The sequence below is a fragment of the Phalangium opilio genome, unplaced genomic scaffold (genome assembly GCF_054372755.1).
Source record: "Phalangium opilio isolate 3A_F unplaced genomic scaffold, DU_Popi_V2 ptg000032l_1, whole genome shotgun sequence".
NCBI lineage: Eukaryota > Metazoa > Arthropoda > Arachnida > Opiliones > Phalangiidae > Phalangium > Phalangium opilio.
In genome coordinates, this window is record NW_028324159.1 from 8,522,909 (window position 1) to 8,539,427 (window position 16,519).

The window sequence follows — 16,519 nt, forward strand, 5'->3', positions numbered from 1 at the left end:
AAAAATGAAAATTAGCTTGGCAGCGCAGATATTTAGCCAAAGTACTCCTGATAGAATATTTGCAGCTTGTGCAACTGGAACCCTTTCACAGGCAGCCCTATACACAGCAGAAATCTTAGAAAGCATCAATAACTTGTTTGACTGTTGCAATTCTGGAAGAATTGTCAAAGGCATTCCGTCAAAATGCCCGATGACTGACGTATCTCCACATCACGAGATTTTTGCAAAAGCCCTAGAAATGTTTTGGAAATTAAAATTCAAAGATTGCAAATTTCGATCTACACCATGCATTGAAGGCTATAAATTATCAATTACTTCATTAATGAACCTTTGGAAAGATTTAAAAGAAAACTATAAGTTCAAATATTTTTTAACTGGACGAATAAATCAATATTTTGTAGAAAACGTTTTGGGTCTATTAGAATAGGTGACAGAACGAGAGATCACAACACCCTTCATCACTTTCGAGGGCTGCTTCTGCAAACTGCTTCTTGAAACCTTCCAACTCATACTGTTGCGATGACGTGGACCAATTTTTACTTGACATTGACACATTTAAAACTCAGTAGATCCAGAATTCTTAAACTTGCCAAGGATACTCGATGATGAATCTTACCCTCCAACTTCAAATCTATCAGAAGTCAATAGTAGGTCAGGAAACAAACAGAGACAAAATTCCAGGATATGTACTTTTCAAAGTTTTACAAAAACACGTATGCCAACCATGTTTGGATCAACTAATTAAGAAAAATAACGAGGAGTCCAGTTCGAACATTCTTATCCAGTTCAAATCTGATAACAACAAACTAATAACACCCACTGTAAACTTTCTGAATTATATTCAAGCTATAAGCAAAGAGTTTGATGAAGTCTTTCCATCATTGATTTACATTTCCAAATTACGCACTCGTCTTACTAGAGTCATAATGTACAAAGTATCTGACAATGCTAAAAATGATCCAAATGGAGGTGACAAGTGGTTTAAGGCTGAAAATTCTACTTGCAAAGAGTTTTAAGAGATCGAGTGCGGTTTTTCATTCAGCTATCAATCCACAGTGCTTTAGAAAAGAAAAATTTGTACAAAATACCAGAAAGTAGAGAAAAAAGACTAAACAGAAAACTTCTTAAAATTCAACACTAAAAAGAAAACATTCACCTTTTTACACTAAGTTTAATAATAATTAACTACTACTCACTGAAAAAACTTGAAATTTCATACAAATTAATAAGCTTCTTGTTGTTTTCGTTCATGTTTTAATTACTAACATAACTCTCTTCATCGTCGTTTTCAGCTTTTATTGGCCTCGCAGAGGAGCACTATTACTAGCAGACGAATCATCACATAGTTACGATTCTCCAGCAATCCAGATGGCACTGTCGTCGGCCTCAAAAACTTGCCCCTTTTTTAACATTACGGGTATACGAAGAGGCCGATCCCTTTTGAGTGTCGACGATATATCAAACATCCCTGATTGTATATAGACTGCTATTCCAAGAAAATGAACATTGCTCGTTTTGATAGGCGATCTTACTAATGACGAAATGGAGATTAACGATTTACGGCCAGATTCCGCGCACTGAGGGGTCTGTTTCAGAACAATTACTATGCGTATATATTCGACAATTGAGCTCTATGTCTACCCGAAAGAGAGAAATCGTCATCTTCTAAAGTATATCTTTCACTATCTAGATTAGAAATGTTTCATTACAGTTAATGCACGTTCTCATATTCCGCCAGATTTTAAAAAAGTTCGTAGAAGGAAATAATAGAATGATGACACTCTGTATCCTCTTATTACTTTAGCTATACATGATTCTTCCAGACTGACACTTTTTAATTGCTCCCCTGCTCATTAAACATCAGATAGGCATCGCACCGTGAGGTAAATTCTATAAATGTTTGGGCACTAAATCTTAAAAAATCAACCCTTAAACGTCGTTTCGAACCTAACCCAATCCAAACCTTACGCAACGCAACCAAACCTAGCCTAACCAAAACTACCCTAACCCAAACTGTACAAACCTAACCTAACCAGAACTAACCAAAGTATTCTCCCTTAGTTCCTCTATCTATATATACTCTATCTTTTACGTTGTTATTTTTGCACACGACATCTAGATGGCGTTTGCAAAAAGTTACTCCATACGGAAAGTTTGACGAGGGAAAAGCCACTCTGTAATAAAGTCTTTCTGAGGGTGAACGATGGGAAGCGTATTACGCCAGTGCCTGATCCCTCGTTCGGGGCTCGCGGTGTGCAGGTTTGACTAGGCGCCTCGCTCTCACGGCGGTTCGATATTATGTACGTAGGTAGTCTATTATTTTAGCTTAAGATGATACTGAGAATAAAGTAAGGGGAGATTTACGCTCTAAAAACCGCGCACTATGATCGCTATTAGGGTTATCGTATATTATGTACGTAGGGAACCTCGAATTTTCAGCTTGATAAGACACTGAGTATAAACGAAGTTGAGATCTCTACTCCAAACGCGCCATATTTTAAGGGAGACCGGAGATTTTCTAAGATGGCGGTGAAATCTCACTCTCTAAAGCAGGGGACTTTTAGTATATTTTTGTTAGGTCGAGCCTTTTTTTTAGCATATCTATGCTGCCCTATTAAGCAGTAGCTAGTTACTTCCATGTATTGACAACAGAAATTGTATGGACAGATATACAGAAACATTAAAAATGGACTTGTGAAAGAAAGCTAACTCGCAAATAGCATTTAAACATAAAGATCACCATGAAAAGCAGTGTTGTAGTAACCATGAAGAAGTAGGAAGAAACATTTGTAGTGATATTTTTATTGTTACTATGAGCAAGGATTCAACCAATTGGCCGAAAACAAAGAGTCATCGATACCACTCGCCAATGTTTAGTCCAAGTGCTCTATTTTCGTTAAGCGAAATAGTTATAAGATTTAAATTGAAAAGATGTGCATCACTAGAAATTAAATATTTCTCATAAATAGAAACTGGTTTTAAAAATTTTACATAAATAGAAACGTCTTTTAAATATTCCACAAGAATATAAACATGTTTTAAATTTTCATCACAAATAGAATCATGTTTTAAATTTTGCATCACAAATAGAATCATGTTTTAGATGTTCTACACAAATATAATCATGTTTTAAATATTCTACATAAATAGAAATGTTTTAAATGTTATAAAAACTTTACATAAATAGAAACGTGTTTTAATTATTTTACATAAACGTGTTCATAAAAAGTTTACACAAATACAAACGTGTTTTATACATTCCACACGAAACGTGTTCATAAAAATTTTACACAAATACAAACGTGTTTTGTACATTCCACACGAATAGAAACATGTTTTAAATTTTCAAAACAAATAGAAGCATGTTTTAAATTCTCTATATTAAATGGAACATTTGTAAATATATTTTACACCAATATAAACTTGGTTTAAGCATAATATATAACTAGAAACATGTTTAAAATATTCTACATGAATAAAAAAATGTTTTAAATATTTAACACCAATATAAGCATAGATTAAAAGGTATACATAAATAGAAGCAATTTCAAATATCCTACAAAAATGGAAACATTGTTTAAATATTCAACATAAAAAGAATCATGTTCTAAATATTCTACATAAATAGAAACATGTTTTAAATATGCCACTTAAATAGAAACGCTTTTTAATTATTCCACACGAATAGAAATATGTTTTTAATTTTCAAAACCCATATAATATTGTTTTAAGTATTCTACACAAATAGAAACGTGTTTTAATTATTTTACATATATTGAAAGGTGTTTTAATTATTTTACATATATAGAAAGGTGTTTTAATTATTTTACATATATAGAAAGGTGTTTTAATTATTTTATATAAATAGAAAAGTATTATAAAAATTTTAGATTAATAGAAACGTTTTTTAAACATTCCACACGAACAGAAGTACATATAAATATTCTGCATTATTTATTTTACACCAATATAAACATGGTTTAAACATTATACATAAATAGTAATACGTTTTATATATTATTCATAGATAGAAACATGTTCTAAATATTCAGCATAACTAAAAACATGTTCTAGATATTCTACATAACTAGAAACATGATCTAAATACTCTAATAAATAGAACAATGTTTTAATTATTCTACATAAATAGAACAGTGTTTTAATTATTCTACATAAATAGAAACATGTTTAAAATATTTACCCAAATAGAAACAGGAAAAAATCAATATGTTACTTGCTTCATTTCCCATTTATAGCTGTACGCGTTACTATTTAATTTGTGTTATTCCGTTTATTTTTGTATTTTAAATTTGCTCCATGTGTATAATCTCGTGAGTTTGTTTTTTTTTTATGCACAATAAACCTCAATTTCACTTTCAATAAATAGAAACTAGTTTTAAATATTCTACATAAGTAGAAAAAATTCTCAAATATTCTACAAAAATTGAAACATGTTTAAAATATACTACGTAAATAGAAACATGTTTTAAATATTCTACATGAATATATTTTAAACCTTCTACAACAAACATTTCTGATGTCTTCCACATAATTAAGAACCTGTTTAACATCACTTTAGACACTTATTTGAAGTAACTTTTTTTTAAATTCTAACACATTTTTTTTAAACATTTGTCCATTTGAAGAGTGAAAGGTGGTTCCACATAGTGGTGTTTTTAATCTTCAGTCCATGCTGTAGCTCCGCAGTTCAAGAGCTTGAAGTCTTCGTTCCAAATCTCTGTTGCTGAAAGCGTGTCGTAACTGACCAAACATTACCAAAATAGACATGGTCATTGAAGAGACGTACACGAGAAATATGGCGCCAAGATCACCCAGAGATGTCTTCGAAAACTCCAAGTTTCGCTTTGTCTTGAGGTATTTTGAACAGGCGTGCTGATTTAACAGATAGTTGGCTCTCATTTGATGTCCAGTTTCCCAAAAGTTCATCAGTCTATCGAGAGAGAGAGTGTCGCCTAACTATTTTGGAAAATAAAGAAAGACTATTATTTATCTTATATTGACGATGTCTTTCACTGTAGTTGAAGCCGCCTTGGACAAGTGGTAAGCGGAGGCGACCGAGTGAAAAGGATTTGTGCCGTAATGTAAAGCTTTTTCCGCTTCGTAGGAGTGAAGGCAAAAATATTCCAAATGTGTATGAGTGGCGATGAAGACGGCTTTCCCACGATTGAAGACGTCGTCGTCGTCACCCTTTCTTCTGTTGAACTTTCGGAATCTTCTTTCGCATTCTAACACAAGGTCGTGACGGATCTTCTAATTATAAAGAAAATAAGTTCCTAAATAAACACTCGAGAATAAAGGCCTTCCCTTTTTACCATAATATATGTGAAAGGGATACTGAAGTAACTAGGAAAACCTTTCGATTTTATAGGAATTAAAGAACATCCCAGGGCAACAGTGCACACTTTTGTATTCAACATTTTTGGTTTTACCGTCTGTCGCAAGCACATTTTGCGGGTCAGATACGCGTCAGCGTACCAGAAAGGGTGTCAAGTGAGAAAAACACTGATTTTTCTTAATCCAAACTGGCGCTTTAAAAAAACCACCATACCAAAATTCAACAATATCGGTTCAGAGTTCTAGCTGAGTAAACGTATCAGACACACAGACTGTAACTATTCAAATTTATAATACTAGTATGGATATGAATAATGTAGGCAGAATTTATGTTAAATATAAAGGTATAGCTAACTTCATGCTAATCCTTCCTTCAACCAATATAAATATATTTGGTTTTTACTTTTGCGCTCTTTAGAGCAGCGAAAGAGTTGTCCTCATGCTTGGTGGAATGCTGGGCGCCTTTTTTCCCCCCTTTCCCCCTTTTTCCCCTCTTTTTCCCCTTTTTTTCGCTTGCGGAATTCAAATTCTGAAATAAAATGCGAACAGATGGAGCTGGGTAGTTGAATTTCAATTTATTTTATTTCGTAAATTTCCAAATCGCCGAAGGGACTCGAACACACCAACGTCAACGCTCTCGAGACGTCAGTGAAGACGCCCGCCCGTGCGCGCTACCACGTAGCTACGCTCGCTTATAACAGAGAGCGAGTTAAGTTAGAGTCAAGAGAAGAGAGAGGTAGAAGGATATGGACCCCCCTCACCTCCCCCACGCGCTCTCCACTGGATGCAGTATATTGTATCGTATGGCGGTAGAGGAGAGACAGACAGACTTCGCACGCGCGCCAGACTGCCTATAGCGCTGTGTTGCTTGCAATTTTTTTTTGCAATTTATAATTATTATATATCTTTTTAATCCTAGGCAAGATTAGATTTCTACTTGGGAACTTAAACATTACAATTAATTTTATCATATTAATCAAAAAAGAAATTAAAGTTCTCCCCGACGGAAGGCGCGCTAAGCTGAGAGAGTTTTCTAATTTCACCAATGATATCGTTTTTGAAGACTCGTCTGCTTAAAAGTTAAGGTCGAGGTTTTATACTCTAAGATATCGCGCTGAGGTCTTGGCCTTTCTCTCCTAATAAAAAAAAAAAAAGATATCGCGCTCTCGTTAGGTTTATTTACTAATAAAAATCAACAACTGAATGAAAAAAATTAAATGTATTAACAAAATGAAACTAGAGTCAGCGTTTTAAAACTATAACTAGTTTGGGACGGAGGTATCATTGCTCACTATTTGTTTGGTAAGTTCAAAATTAAATGATCACTTAATGGAACTGACATAAAATAATAGGTAGATTTTTGCAGAATTAAATTGCAGATTCTTTGCAAAATGAACTAATCATTTTGGCAGTTTCCGCTCTCGCTGGGTTCATCGACTAATAACAGTTACGTAAGTGATAATTATAAAAATAAAATCAACAACTCAAAGATATAAAATGAAATTTATGATCAAAATAAAACTAATTTCAATCAACGACAAACGGAATCAACGTGTTCATCTCTTAATCCACGGAAATATAAAATTCTACATGAAACATGAAAGTGCTATCTACCTAACAATTTTTAGAAATGTAATTTTAATCAATGAAACATATTCATTTAAAGTTAACTAATTATAAGTCGCTTATTTGATTATTATATTTAAAATTTTTTTATTATGTAAGTAATAAATTTAACGATGGTGTTGATAGTACCAATAGAGTATTCAAGGATTGATTACGTTAATATCAACGTATCAAACAAAATCTTTTTATTATAATTTGGAATTTCAATTTAAATTTATACAGTTTTTTAAATGCCCATTGAGATTCAGAGTCTGTCACTGAATGTTGAAGACCTGCAGCCTCTGCCAAGTGATTTTAATTTCAGACCCTCTCTGTGGGAAAGGGGGAATTAAATTAACAAGACTTACAAACTGACATCATCCTTGAATTAAAAAGGACTATAAATGAAAAGTTAAATCAAGGTATTGAAGGTTTAATTAACGTTACTATGAAAGTGTCAAATAAAACATTTACAACTTAAGTTCATCAATAAAAAGAACATTAAGATAACTATTAATAGGCCTTTCCTATAATGGGGGTAGTAAAACTGTACCAGTCCAGAAAAAACAATAAGTTTGTTTAAGAATAGACTAGCAATATTTTACTAATTTGTCTTCCTTAAACTTTGTATTCTGGCAGCTCTGTTGCCAAGAGTTTTTGTTAGTTTGCTTTGGTGACGATGGCCTAGGTTGCCATTTGCCAGTGTTTTTTTCCTAACCTCAGGCTCATACGCGAAAATGCCTTAGTGTGTACCTTATTCTAATGCTAGGAAAGGATTTTAAAATATCCATGCGGTGGCATAACTAGTTAATTATTAGCAACAGTTGAAAAACCTTGGCCTAACTTTTAGGGTGGTCTGCTACAGTATAAGGTACATTTCGTTCAGTAATATAAATCGGTTACATAATAATAAAAATATAAATTTAATTAAGATTTGCAAACGCTTCAGAAACTCCTGTTACTCGGACCCCGATTCACTAAAGACCGAGGCTTAAACCTCCTGAGGTTCCGTAGCTCGCGGCCATATTTATTGTTAACATGGGCTCGTCACGCAGGGTAGGAAATAAAACCAGTCTCTTAATTGCTCGGCAGGTTTATTTATTCCAAAACTTAGGGTCAGTGGTCCCAGGGACCACTTTATTAATTATGGTTTTTGGAAAAAATAGACGGTGGGACCAGTTTATTAATTCGGGGTTCCTTATTAGAATTTTTCTAGCTCAACACATTTTCTACCAATTCTACCATGATCCTACCATAAGTAACATAATAACAATAAGAATGACACTTCCCATTGCCGTAATGCTAAATTTCTTAATGAAGGTGTTTTACCGTGTTATAGATATGGGTTTTGCGCGAAAACAGGATGGGCAAGTTCCGAATAACTCTAAAACCATATATTACTGCTTGGGCTTTTCAACGATTGGTTCTGGCTCACTGAACGTATTTCTAAATTGACCAACCCGAAAAATCAAAGAAAATAGTTCTCCGACTCTTGAAACGAGGTACTAGGTTTTCGGCGTCTGCTAAACACCACTTGTGGCTTGTTCTTGTGGTTTGCAGTTCGTTGTTAAGCATGTGCTTGTTATTAAATTAATTTCTATATCAAACTGTAGTTAAAAATGAGTCCTACTACGCATTCTATAGCTACTCAGTGTAATCTTCAACTACGGCTACCGGTTGTACGTAAAGTAGCTGAAACTCAAATGGTAAATCGTTATTTTAAGGATGTTACTACTAAGCCTCGGCCTAAAGTTCATTCGTTATGGATACAAACGTTGCCTAGGGAATTGTCAGATACAACGATGCAAACTGATGACATTTCAACAACTAAATGTGCGGTTCCCGACAAAAGTACAACCGATTCTGGCCTTCAAACTGATGATTGTTTTAGTTTAATGCCTTGTGAAATAGGTAAAGGGTTTAGGGAACTTTGTGCATCAAATTTGAATCTTGATTTTACAATCAAACAATCATCAATGAAACAGGTCAGTAAAGGCGAATCTAGCTTTAACGAATATTTAGATAAATGGTTATAAATAGACATTCATTATATATTTAGATAAATGGTTATAAATAGACATTCATTATATATTTAGATAAATGGTTATAAATAGACATTCATTATATATTTAGATAAATGGTTATAAATAGACATTCATTATATATTTAGATAAATGGTTATAAATAGACATTCATTATATATTTAGATAAATGGTTATAAATAGACATTCATTATATATTTAGATAAATGGTTATAAATAGACATTCATTATATTTTTAAGGCTTCACTTGAAATAACCAGAAAGTGTTCATTCGATACATATTATAATCAAGAACCAGTTAAATATGTCTGCGATTCTACTTGTTAAATGAGACTAAACGTACTGTTCTGTGGAGTAGAGCTTAATGGTTCGGTTCCTAAAGAAGACAAGTTCAACTACGAAGAAATGTTCAAGTTGTTGAAGGATTTTAATGACGAAAAGAAATTGTTTTGCCCTGGATTAGGATCTGACACTGGTGGCATTCTAAGTAACTTAATCAAAACTCCCAACAATATGTTGGTTTACGATACACCAGCATTACACTACAAAGCCAAGAAATGTGAAGGTTATTTTATTAAGAAATATAATGCTTTGGGAAACATGTGTTGTGCTTGTAAGGGTCTGGTCAAGTATTTAAAGGTTAGCGTTACACGAAGGAGTCAAGCTTTGAAATCCCCTGCTCGCAAGAGACGAATGGCTCCCTCTTCATCTGGCCGGCTTGATTATTTATCTCCAACTAGCTTAGCTGCTAAACGAAGGCGAACTCAGTACAGGCACCAAAATTTAAAAAGCAAAACTGAAAACCATAAAGTCAAAATTGATGGAATGAAAATAACACTTAACGATAAACAACACCAGGAAATGCAATCGGTTACTAGATTCGTCAATAAACGTTTCTCTCATGTTATTGATGAGGTTTTAACTGTTGGCGAAATTGACAAAAACCAAGAATGTCGTAAACTTTTTCGCGAAACGTACGACAATGACTGTAGACAGTATTTAGAAGACGAAAAGGTTGAATTTAGGAACGATCAAGCAAGAAACATTATGGTAGAAACAACCTCAATACAAATGTGTTTAATAAACTGGGTTTTGTTTTAGTTTCAGGTTTTAAGGGGAATAGATGGAACCTAGTATCGTATCGTTTAGAAATGGCAGTAGCATGCAGGAGAAAAGCAGTATATGAAGCACTTCAGAGTTTTAAGATTTTGAATTTACCCTCGTGGCGGTCTATCCAGAGGAAAACAGACAAAAATTTGGATAAACCAGGAATCGATTACCAAAAACTTCAAGAACAAAAATTATGCTATGATTTATTTGTTAAAGAGCAAATTAGGCTTGGGTTCAATGAACCGAAAGCAGATGGAACATTAATATTCGATGAAGTTAATGTGGCGGCTAAGGTTGTATGGAACAGTAAAAACCATGAATTTATGGGTCTTGCAATGCCAGCGGATGAATATCCATATCTTGAAGACTTATTCAAAGAAATCAACCTTGACAAAAGTATAAGCAAATCAAATTACATGCTCCAATTTTTGTGGCGAGATCTGACGTCCAACTACGATGTTATAGGACCCTACTTTGCTCTTCCTTCAACTGCTGATGTTCAATACACCCTTGCGTGTTTAATGGAAGTTTTGAAAGCTTTCCAATTTACAGGGTTTAACGTATCGTGTTTGGTGTGCGACGGTGCTAGTTCTAATCTGAGCGTAATAAAACTTGTAGCTGACCTCTTTGGAACATTTAGCTTCGAAAACACGGCTGACATTTCTGTTGATGCGTCATTCTCTAATCCATTCAACCTTGACCGAAATATATATTTCATCATCACACCAGGTAAGTTTTTAATTCTTGATTTGGTTTGATGAACTTAATGTATATTTACTTTGTTTTAGCTTAAGAATATGATCAACGCGTTATTTTCTTTCGATCCTCAACGCGCCAAAAAATTCTTAAATCTGGGAATTGAATTTGGTTGGAAGCAGATAGTTGATCTTAAACTTTGAGATGATGACAACCGAAAGCGAGGAGTACCGCGCCAAGTTCCCCACCTACTTCAAAGCTTTATGGAAAGGGATTCTTGGACGAAATTAAATGTGAAGCCTGCGCGAATCTTACAGGTAATTGTTGTCTGGCTATAAATGAGTATTTTTGAGATTCAGGAACTAAATGAATGTCATATTTTCTGGGAAAATGATGTTATCTCTGCCATTTACGAGTACGGTAATCCAAAATCTGGCATCAAACCGCACGGATAGGATGCGAACATGGCTACGTTTGCGTACTTGCAAGCATGCCAAAATCTTTTTGAAAAAGGAATTCTCTCAAAGAACGCAATACGGTCTTCATCAAGCGTTGTTATGGACAACCTTACAAAGGGTCTTGACTATTTCTCAGACTGGTTAAAATCCCTATTGCGTATATTTCTTTAACATCTAACTTTATGGTGTTAGCCCTTCAAATTGTCATTTCTAATATTGAAATAGGTGAAATTCCCGATTACAATCTTTATAGTCCACGTTAAAAGTTCTTCGTTTCATGGCAGGTATGGCTGTTGTTTGCGTTAACGTCTCAAGACGTTTGGGCGTGCACCTCTAAATAATTTGGCACACTTAATGAACCAACATTTAACATTGGGTTCTGATATTTTAGACATGGGCTCTATTAAGAATCATGGTGTTTGGAATGAAAGGGCTGGTGGCTGAATTCTTGGCGTTTTACAAAGACGATTACTACTTGTGCCCTTTAAGAATTAATGGCAGCGCAGTGGAAACCATATTTTCCCAAATAAAACATAACGCCGGTGGTAAACTATCTGGGGTGAATTTCAGTACCGCACGGAAAAAACGCATTAACAAATCGTGATACTAGAGGGCATCACAGCGGACAAGGTTATAGGGATACAAGACTCTATTTCAAGGATGCATTTAAAAATAAATTTGGAAAGAGAACACTACAATTAAAAACAAAGTAAATGCCATATTTATTGCATAAATAAATGATTTGTTTAAAGAAGTTGTCTACTTTAAACTACATATTCGCTCAAATGTTGGGGTACCCTACGTTGTCTACCTCTTCCTCTTGTCGTTTCCTTGTTTGATATATTTACATCATTACACAGTTTCCTTGTTATTTTATTGGGTTCAACCGTCTCAAAAACATCACAGAATTTCTTTTTCATTACAATTTTATTCTTTGGTTTTGTTATGCCAGACTGAAGCTAGTCTTGCATGTGTACGAAATCTTGGTTGAAAGATGCAAGGGCTTCGATATCACAGATCTTCATTCTTTTAACTGACTTTGACGTAACATTTATCTTATTTTGAAGATGTTCTTGTGAATGAGCGTCATTTTTCTTTGATTGGTTTTGTACAGGAACAATATTGTTGTCAGATTTATGTTGCAGTGGACTAGAATACACGTTTGGATCAATTGCCGGTAGCTCGTTTAAGCTAGGCTTCTTACATTCACTCCTAAACTTGGATAAGTCTGAAACCGTTGAAATGGGATAATGATGATTTGCGACAACATCATCAATAACTGCTATCACAGAGTTAGTTGCATATTGAGATTCAGTCTTTTTCTTTCGGGTTCTTGGTGCTTTATGTGACGATTGGTTAGAAAATCCATCTTTTGACGTTTTCTTGTTATTTGTTGACAAAACGTAAAAACTCATTAGTAAGCGCATGCATAAATTTACGCTGCAATTCGTTAAGAACCGTACAAGATTTATTTACCTGTATTATTTCAGTAACGCACGATAAAAAGACATCTTTTAATTCGTTCGAATGTTTTGAAACCTCTTCTGAAACGGCTTGAAGAATTTTACGACCATACCTTTTGATTCCATCTTCATTCAGAATTTCACGGCAGACATTATTTAAATAAATGAAATAAGGATTTAGACGTTCCTTGGGGATGAAAAGTCCACCTCCATCTCTTAATTTTATCCCAGAGAACTCTATTTCAAATTTTTCATCTGTTGTGCGGCGCAATTTTAACACAGAATCATAAAGCGATTTAGCCCTTTCAATCTGACCCTCCGACAAGTGGGAAGTCGTTTTCTGGAAGATAGCATGGCGCTTATTTGTCCTTCATACCTCTCCCATACATACTTCTCCTATAGAAAGCAGGGAACGTTCTTGGCACTCATCCTTTAACAGTGGTTTATTGGTATACAGAGTTTAAAATCGTAAATTAACTTGTTTACCAGTGTATCTTTACTAATGTCAATCTGAATTTCGCCATCTGGATAAATCTTACACTCTTCTGCACTTCTTCATTTGTGACAAAAGGTGTAAAACACTTCCTCAGCATACTTTTGAAGTAATAATAACAAGTCATTGTTCTTTACACTTTGAACTTGAATAACTATAGCATAAAACTCTCCATATTCTTGTCTGACTGTCTTAATATAGTGGTACTGTACTGCCGGAGTTTTAAATCTAGAGCCTTTCTTATTGTCATCTTTTGACATGCTTTGTTTATAGATTTCATAGAAATTGTTTCTAAGTTTAATTATAATTTTCTCCAACAAATGATCACTGCTTAGCTTATCATGCAGATCTAATATACCTTTGCTAATAAATACGTCCTTTACACTTTTCGACAGTTTGTCGTAAATTTCGCGAACTTCCAAGTCGACTTCCATTCCCTTAGTATCTTCTTAGGCCTAAGCCCATTTAGCCCATGTTAAGCAGACGAAATGTAAGTAGAGTACTGAACCTGACTGAACTGAACTAGATTAGCCAGTGCGCCTATTCACGACCTTTTCTAATTGCGCCTAGGCATCGTGCATGGTGGGTGTAATGATATTTGCACAATTTCGCCACCACGATTCGATTCTAAAAAAGTTTTGGCAATGAACAAGTTGGTTGGCGGAAAATAAGTTTCACTCGGAAACACACCTTCATTAAATATTGCCTGGAGTGTCATACTTATTGTTATTATGTTACTTATGATTCTACTCATAGGTAGTTAGTACTCCTTGGCTACAACTTCCCTACAAAAGTTTTGTAGTCTATTGACTATTGATCTTGTCTAGCGTCTATACTCTAGAATGAGTCTCTTGTAGTCGACAGTCTAGACCATAGTCAGTAATAGTTGTCAGTAGTCGTATTAGGCAATAGTGTATGGTCACATTACAGAGCGTGGCGCACATGCGCAATCGGCGCGAGCGAGAGAGAAAAAAATCAGAGAAGTTTGTTTACGTTATTACGGCCGAGGCTTAAGTTTTACGGCGATACTCTGATACTCGTGCCGCGTGCGTGCTTACAGAGCCTAGGCGACGGTTATTATCAAATTTGTTTCATGTTTTAATCTGCTGACCCTTTCCAGTGTTTTATTTTTAACCTCTTAATATTCACAGAAAAATAATAAATATGGTTATAATACAGGGTTGCCACGGAATTTTCAGAACCAAATTCCCTGACTTTTCCAGGTTTTCCCTGACCTTTTTCTGAGATTTTCCCTGACCTTTTTGGGCCGAAAGTGTAAAATTTTACAGTACGTTTTAAGTGCTTATAATTAAATAAAGTCAATCTACATTAAGTTTTTCAATGTATTTGTTTCACCAAAATTATAAAGAAACATTTTAACTATAAACAACAGTCCGAGAGGTTTTTTTGAAGGCATTTACTTTATAGAAACAATTCTAGACATTTTTAAGGATTGCTCTAGTGTTTTCTGTGTTGAGAGAGGATGGCGAAACTTTCTTTACTCTTCCGATAAAGACTTATCCCCAGAAATTTTACCCACTAAAATCAAATTCCCCCACCCCTCTCTCTATCTCTCTCTCACACCGTATTTTCGGGTTTACACTTTATGAATTTCCCTCTCAATGGATCACGTGACGTCTTACTCCTCGGCTGTGCGCATGGTAGGTGCGCGTGAGAGCCATTGTGACCGGCCGTTATAAAGTACCTTCCCCTTCTACCTTTGACTCTCCTTTGGATTTGTGCTCCCTGATACACCCCAATACAGAGCAAGATGAGATGTCATAAATAGGGAGTCACTGGACAAGCAAGGTACAAATTATCCGCTAAGCGACGTAACCTTTGGTAACAAAAGTTGGGCCTTGGAGCTGAGTCCTTAAGTGAACATACTAGAATATGTTCAAAGCATTTCGTCTCGGGTATATATTATCCTACAAATATTAGGTTCCAGTTCACTCATAGAACAGATTTTGTTAATTACTTATTTAATTAAACTGTAAACCTAATTCTTACTAGATTGGTTTTATTCATAATCGGAATGCTATTTTATAAACAATGAAAAAAAAACTGAAAATTTTAAATTTGCCGGGGTCAATGAATATAGTAATACTAATTCTAGTCACTAGAGGGCGCGCAAAAGTGTAATTTGGCCGGGGCCATCTTTTTGTTACAACATATAAATTTTCTTAAAGACGATTAAGTTACTGGATCAAAATATAGAATGGTAATAGTTTAAAAAAAGTAGCCATAATCGAGGATTTCTAGGTTATATCTTATTGATTCTGATACTTAATGGACCTTGGTATCCTCGAATATAACTTCTTCGGAAACAGTGATTCATACCTGCAGCTCCTGTAGCGTGCTATGATGAATAACATTCCGTATGCCAGGATATTTCAATATATCGTCCAAGTTATTTATGTTCCGATCAATGTCCACCGTCAATTTGGTCGACAAGTGGGCTTTGAAGACTTCCACCAAAATGAAACAGCCGACAAAATAGGTGGCCAAAATAACCTTCTTGGCAGTTTCGAATTTGTTCGGGAAATTGTCAGAGATCCCAATCAGATACTTCCATAGTCTCGGCACTAAACTCTTCGCAATCGCCATGAAATTGAACACGAAGAGAAAAAGAACGATAATCGTCCACACCTTTGAAAGACAGTGCTTTTGGTAGACAAAGTCTCCTAAAGAAGAATACATTTACCAACCTTCGGTCGAAACACCTCAAACAATCCCCTAAGTGATATTTGGTAATCGGCTTCTTGGAAATGAGACAGCATGTTCGACTCGTAGAGCCACTTTGGGTAGGTAACAGTTCTATTATACTTCCCTAATATCTCCAGATCGTTAGATTGAACAATTGTCCTGCTAGGATAAACATCTCCATCCTAAATCGAATTTCATATGTTTGAAATTTTTCCTCGCACAGATTCAACCGTTTTAACCTAAAAACCAAATTTAACGTCTTAAAAATATTATCGCTGGGAATATACGTCAAGTTAAACCTGCCAATAAATATTGAACGTTTATCTTAACCTAAAATAAGCTGGCAACCTTTTCAAAATTTACCGGCCTTTCGGATAACATAGAAATTCCACACTAAGCCATCTCCTGGGTGATACTTTCCAATGTCAAGAACTTTCCCCTCAACGTCATAATCTTCCTAAAATAAGACTTCACAAATCATTTCTCAACTCTTCATAAAAGTAAATACAGCGCCTCGACCAGTTTTAAAAGCTGATTCTAATTATTGACGCGTGAGCTACAAGATAAAGTCTGATTTCACGGGGAAGCCCT

At 34.8% G+C, this 16,519-nt stretch overlaps 1 protein-coding gene across 1 annotated transcript; it reads left to right on the top strand.

Moving 5' to 3' along the window:
- The first annotated feature begins 10,108 nt into the window (after positions 1–10,108).
- On the top strand, positions 10,109–11,529 carry LOC149685902 (uncharacterized). The gene is made up of 4 exons (XM_089870879.1): positions 10,109–10,508; positions 10,578–10,841; positions 11,030–11,125; positions 11,459–11,529. The coding sequence occupies exons 1-4, from the start codon at positions 10,154–10,156 to the stop codon at positions 11,527–11,529; spliced, it is 786 nt and encodes a 261-aa protein (XP_089727005.1). The 5' UTR covers positions 10,109–10,153.
- Positions 11,530–16,519: the final 4,990 nt, after the last annotated feature.

Coding starts and splice junctions, on each gene's coding strand:
- LOC149685902 (XM_089870879.1), top strand. CDS start 10,154: ATGGCAGTAGCATGCAGGAGAAAAGCAGTATATGAAGCACTTCAGAGT. Junction 10,509..10,577: donor AGAAATCAACCTTGACAAAA/GTATAAGCAAAT, acceptor ACGATGTTATAG/GACCCTACTTTGCTCTTCCT. Junction 10,842..11,029: donor ATATTTCATCATCACACCAG/GTAAGTTTTTAA, acceptor GACAACCGAAAG/CGAGGAGTACCGCGCCAAGT.